We start from the raw sequence: 6,376 nt of genomic DNA, 5'->3' as shown, positions 1-6,376 counted from the left end.
CGAGAGGTTTATGGTACTTACACATTTCCGAGTAAAGCTTTTTTTATGGTATTTATGAAGAAATATAACGAAACTGTGCCTTGTCATCCAAAGTTTTCATCGAGATTGTGAACTATCCGAATCCGTTTATGAAATACTGAAAGCGTGAGGCTGTTGAAATAAATCGATAACACATTCAGTATCGCACACGAGCCTATAGTTTGCGAGGGATATGGCTTGACCTTCTGAGTATTGAGCGAAACCATAAACGAATACACAGCACGACACGCATTTCTCGTAACAATGACCGAACGCGGCAACTACAAGTTTGATGTTTTCTGATATACAGCCAGGAAATAAGTAACAAATAAGCTAGATGAAAGGCACATAAACTTTGGTCCTGCATTATTTGTGACTTTTGTAGTAAAAACCTGGAAAAAACGACATGTGACCGTGACAAATAAACGTGTCTTAGGACACGGCGGAACGTGGTTGCCTGAGTCAAGACATGGATCGAAAATGAACGTTATGAGGCGTCGTCTGACTTCTGTGATGCGTTTATGGAGACTGGCTTTTCTCCTGTTCATAAATAAAAAAGCGTTGCAGCCGGATCCGCGGACGTTGTGCCGCGCGGCCGCGTCTATATTTCAACTTCGCGACGCTTTCGATGGACCTGACCTTTAGTGATGGGAGCTTTTCTCGCTCCACTGCGCATTCATCAGTGGACACTACAGACTCAGAACTGCTGTTGTGAACAGGCAGAGTGACAGACAACAATCTTGAACCAGTTTCACACTCCAAATAAAGAAAAACAACAAACAGCCACATAAAAGGATAATACAAATAAGTATCGCAACAGCAAGATTGAAACCCCTTAAAAATAATCAATTTTAAGATACAGCAAATTAGAATAACAACTTCAAAACACACAGCTGGAGATCTCAGGCATATCATTGTCGCTCAATAGCAAAATGGAAGGCAGACCTGAACAGTCAGAGTGGATGCTGTGGGCTTCTCGGTCTCTCTTTAAGCACTTTTGATATTTAGATTGCTCGAGACAGTTACACGGAAACTGGGAAAGGTAAATGGAAATAGTTCAACTTTTCGGAGAGCCGCGCGTGTCGTTTGAAGAGAGGCTCACGTTTAGCATGCGGTTTAGACGCGAAATGTGAATCTGGCCTTCATGTCATTTTAAATGCGCGGGGAAATGGATTTTCGGTTGAAAAAAACGTCCGAAAAAGATCCCAATGATATTGGTTTGGTGTGATTGGTGAATTATTTTCAAATCTTTAAAGTTATCGATATTTTTATTGTTAGTGGTGTGAAACGGCCATTTCTCGCAATTCGTGAAAAGCAACAAATGCTGCATTGCATCTTTAAAGTGTTTTTATATAAATACAAATAAATAACTACAGAATATTGGAAAAGCCATTCAAGTCGGTCTGCGTCTTTGTTGGCTAGATGTTTCATTCAAAGCGTGATAAAAAGTGTTAAAAAAGGTCGCCAAAGATATGCTCGTCGCAGCATTATCACAAAATTCAATAATAAAAAATGTGCAAGTCTACAGCAACCTCCATAATGTCCGATTGCTTAATATTTCAAAGTTGGAGGATTTTTTCAGCCAACGAAGTCCGCATGTTACAACGGTAACAGTGGGGAGAATGGAGGCCCACAGCATCTACTCTGAACATTTGAGTTCACCCTTTCATTTTTCTAACTGAGAAAAATGAAAAGAGCATTCACAGCACCATACATCATAATTTACGTCGCACATCATATTAAGATCACATGGTACTGAATCCCCACAAAATACACATCTATGAGAGCTACACAACAAAACGAATCAAAATAAAGATCAAATAAAATCAACCCTTTCACCAATCCCACAAAATAGTAAATAAGATATTTCAGGTCAAATCTCTAAAACCTATTTGATTATGAAACACATAATAAGGCACGGAATAAGAAATTAGGTAAATACACAGTAAATATGATTTCTTTTCACCATGATTTCTTGAATGATTACAGTGGTACAAAAAACCCGACGAGGTTTCAAATTTGTTTTTTCCTCTTCCATAAAAAAGAACAAATTACCAAAAATAAGTAACTTTTTTTTTCTTCAAAAAATCTTGACAATTCTTAAGATATACAGACCTGAATAGTTGCTTTAAGACTGTAAACTTCAACAAAATTAGATTTCTTTTGAGAAGTGAAAGCGAAGTTTCAAACACTTCGGGTCGACTAGTAAAAGGACGCTGTCGCTTGCCTTGCATTCACGTGAATTGTTTTTTTAATGGACTGCTGTTTAGATGATGGACAGAGGCACAGAAGCTGCTCTCTTTAGATGCTACTCAACGGGTCAACGGTGACCCTCATAGGAATGTTAAGGCCTGATCTTTGTGAAATGAGATAACACCTCGTTTGTATCTCAGGCAGTCCTGGTGCAGCCGCTGGCAATAGTGTAAAACTGCACACACATACCTGCAAAATGGCAAAGTTTCTGTATGTGCACACTTGTTCCAAAATCTAGTGCGCTGCCGACCTACACAGCATTTTAAGGGACCATAAGTGCATATTAAACCGTCGTTGCCAGAATCTAGCAACGGCGCATGTTTCTTTTTTGCAAGAAGGAAATCCCAGAATGCATTGCGATCCAACTCATCCAAGAGGGGGAATGAGTTAAGATAAATTTGGGGGGAATTTAAGAATTTTTCTTACAAAATGAAACACGAATCATAACTTTACGCATACTTATAAATCGTAAATTTAGAAATAAATATTGTGTAAACTAATTTTGGGGTGAAAAAAATCTGGTCAAATTCTTCAAGAAAATAACTAACTAAGCCCCGCCTTAAAAACACTCATAGTTTTTATCGAAAACCAGTCGGATATATATCTTTACTTACAAGTAAATGAATGTTAATAACTTAAGCTGCCTACGTACGTAGGTGGCAGACAGTGAGTCAGCTCACTAGATTTTGGAACCGAGTGAATGTCTTACACTTTCGAAATATTTGGTTTGCTCATATGCAGAGGCATTTAGTCTGGGACTGCAAGGCAAAAGACAGCGTCTGCGACGGTTGTTTCTGCAAAGCCCGTACGGCTGCAAACAGAGCCAATGAGTGAAGAACAGAAGAACGAGAGCAGAACCATCCTCTGCCCCGTGCGGAAAGAAGAAAAACAGAACGAAAGCAAAGAGAAAGACTCGTCTAATAGAGAAAAGGGGGAACAGTATGTAGGAAATCTAGATCACGGGCTACACCATTCACATTCAGAATTTCACTTGGGAGGAGGCGGGGCCTCTCATCAGGCTGGGCGTTGCTGATTGGAGTGTTCCAGTAGGATTGACAGCTGGCCGTAAAATTTCCGGAATGATCCTGCGTGTTTCACAAAAGGTCTCTCTGGTTCAGAGGAACCCGATCGACGGGACTCGCGGTCTGACGGCGTCGCAGGTGCAGAGAGCCCATGAAAGGCTAGTCTGTCCAATATAAAATTTCCATTATACGAGGGAAAAAAAAGAACAAATCACGGCATTCACTATCTATTCACAGATGCTTACTGTCTGGCTATACGTCATTGCCCAGTAAACAAATATGCTAAAAACATTCCCCGTGGTGCCTGTCTACAATTCAAATCGACCGAGAAACAACAAAAGGGTTTGTTGCGTTTGAATTTTAAATCGACTCGTTCTCCCTAGCACTCGTGTTTTAATGCTACTCGGAGGAAAAGGACGAGCTCGTCGCTACAGATTTCGTTTTCTAGCAGCACCTTGTAAAGACGTCATCGACATTCACACGGTGCCCTTTTTGCATCCAACGCGTTCCGCAGGAAATGCAGAGTGGAGTGCTCCGTCGAAACGCCAATGAGAGCGAAGGTGTCAGGGGGAGGCACAGAGGAAGAGGCTCCGCCCTCACTCGGGTCAGGGGGTCACAAGGCCATTGGGCTACAGGAGCTGTCAGTCTCCAATGCTTTCGATGAGATACGAAGGGCTTCCTCAGCGTTTGTGGAAACATAGCTCCCGGGAACATCACGTTTGGTGACGGACATCCCGTGTGTAGGCTCCAGCCCTGGTTGCATGAGAGTTAAACCCTCTCAGCCGCAAAGTTCTGCAGTAGTCTGTCATTTCATTTTTTTGTTTTTTTACTTTTACTTTTGGGGAAAATCTCTAAAACTACCCCATTAATGTTTGTATTGTCATCGAGTTCCGGTTGTAGTTTCGCTCGAGGAAACAGTCCGACCGGTGAAGTTAAATGGGCTGGAATGGGGAGAAACGGGGAAAGGGTGTGTTTGTAGTGAAGGGGCGCTAGATGGTGGATTTGGAGAAGGACACTCGCAGGTGGTGGTTTTCTCCCAGGTCGTGGTTGTGGAGGTCGATGAGAGCCTGGATGGCTTCTTCCACCGATCCCAGCTGAATCAGTGCCATCTTGCGGTCCTTCCTGTCGATCAAACAGGGAAATGTCAAAATCAGGCTCCTCCCATAAGGAACTTTACTCTAGATCGGATAAAAGTGTCCCATAAATGACGACTTACATCAAGAATAGCTACAATACACTGCTACCTCCACCTAGTGGTAAAGTAATGCCACTGCTACTTAAAGGCACACGTCACACCAAAATAATAAACAAAATATATATAATTTAAACTAGTAAGATTAATCTCAGTTCATTCCAAACATATATGCCTTTTTCCACAGAAATCAAGATTTTTGCATGCAATGAAAGTGGAAAGGGACAGGAGTCACTATTCGCACTCATTGTATGAAAAAGCCAAGTTTGCACATTTTGCTACATAACTTTTGTTGTGTTATATGCAAATGTCATTTAAACTGATGCGTTGAATTTTTTGGTGAACTCCCTAAGATCCACTTGGTCAGTTTCTATTAGGTTTCCTTTTCTTGTCTCTACAGACATTGTTTATAACATCCCCTTCAGAAGCTTTTCAAAACAGCTCCTCCTTATCTTGATGTCTTGGATTAAAGGGAACAAGATGACCCTTCACACGCACTGTGAACAAAACACATCTTCTCATTAACCTTGACCAGATAAATAAAAGACGAGAACAAAAAAAAGATCTTACTGGAAAAACTTGAAGGCCTTGACCGTGTACCCAGAACCGGCAAACAGCTCTTTCAGAAAATCATCTGTGGTGGAGGGCCTGGAGGGGAGGACAAAAAATACATTTTTAACAGATAGCAAGCGAAATTCAGTGCACCTGCTTGATTATAAAGTTGCCCTGCTTAATGTAAAATAATATGTTAAAATATTAATGAATATTATTTTTGAAAAATATATATGAAGTTTAGGGCTCAGGAATAGAATATACAGTTTGTACAGAATAAAAGTCACTACGTCTATGGAGAGACCGCAACCGACATGTGCAAGTATGCGTGTGTGTCAGTGACATGACTCACGGGATGTTCGAGAGGTGCAGAGTAGCAGAGGGGGGAAAGATGTTCTGGAAGTTTTTGGAGCCGGGTTTTTTGAAGCGATGGAGTGGACTCCCGCTGAAGTCTTTAGTCAGGCCCTGATCCTCCTGACCCTCCCTGGGGAGCTGAACCGTCTGGTGCTTTGAGATGGTCACGCGGATCACCTTACCGTACAGACGCTGACCGTTCAGATGACTCATGGCTTTAAAACCAAACAATCAGAAAACGCGCTCAAGTAAACGTTACCCAAGCACATGAATCAAATATATCTACAGAAGGAATTCGGTCGAAAGATACAGTATCAGGCTAATAAATATTATACGCACCAGCTACATACTGTATACCAGTAACAAGCGCGATGCTTTGTAGCTCTATACAACCAAAGCTTACGTCGATAAACGTAAAACTATCAAGAGGAAGAGATTTGACGCACCCAACTGAGCTTGTGTGGCGTCGGCCATCTGTATTAAAGCATTCTCTTTCTTGTTAAACAGAATCTTCACCCTGTGAACATCTCCGTAGACTCCTACAGGGATGAGAAAGAACAATTATTTTGTGCTGGTGGACACCATTTACAGTAAATAACACTCTATCTGCAAATCTCAATATTTTATTATTAAAGGCAGGGGCGAGAGGGATATCTGCCCCGCTGAGATCGGTCTCTGTTGTTGACAGTTATTAAATTGCATGGACAATAATATCCAGCGCGTGTGCGCGGTTTATTCAGCATTTCTAACATTCATATGGCGGGAGACACAACACGCTATCCATGAATCATCTCCCGGCTGTGTGTTTATAAGGAAATAGTGTCATCGCTCGCTGGCTGCCCTTCATAAAAACAGCTTTCTAATCTAGAAGAGTAATGCATTTCTTACCGAATAAAATGAAGAGTCCATGTGGGGATATACTCTGGAAGAGATGAAGCATTATAAATGACTCTGTGTTGAATTTTAAGCATTAAAAGAAATGGAA

At 41.3% G+C, this 6,376-nt stretch overlaps 1 protein-coding gene across 7 annotated transcripts in view; it reads right to left on the bottom strand.

The window, feature by feature from the left end:
* Positions 1-2,278: 2,278 nt before the first annotated feature.
* The window catches only part of ptbp3 (polypyrimidine tract binding protein 3), a 44,321-nt gene continuing 40,223 nt past the window's right edge, over positions 2,279-6,376 (bottom strand). For all 7 annotated transcript variants that reach the window (XM_079449225.1, XM_079449221.1, XM_079449226.1 and 4 more), the window contains 5 exons: positions 6,280-6,313; positions 5,838-5,930; positions 5,390-5,606; positions 5,056-5,133; positions 2,279-4,415 (listed from right to left, as the gene is read on the bottom strand). In XM_079449225.1, coding sequence (XP_079305351.1) covers positions 4,283-4,415; positions 5,056-5,133; positions 5,390-5,606; positions 5,838-5,930; positions 6,280-6,313 — 555 coding nt within the window. In that variant the 3' untranslated portion in view covers positions 2,279-4,282. The remainder of the gene's footprint in view (positions 4,416-5,055; positions 5,134-5,389; positions 5,607-5,837; positions 5,931-6,279; positions 6,314-6,376) is intronic.

The sequence above is a fragment of the Barbatula barbatula genome (assembly GCF_947034865.1).
Source record: "Barbatula barbatula genome assembly, chromosome: 24".
Classification (NCBI taxonomy): domain Eukaryota; kingdom Metazoa; phylum Chordata; class Actinopteri; order Cypriniformes; family Nemacheilidae; genus Barbatula; species Barbatula barbatula.
Note: the sequence above shows the minus strand (reverse complement) of the source record. Positions and strands in the feature narration are given on the sequence as shown.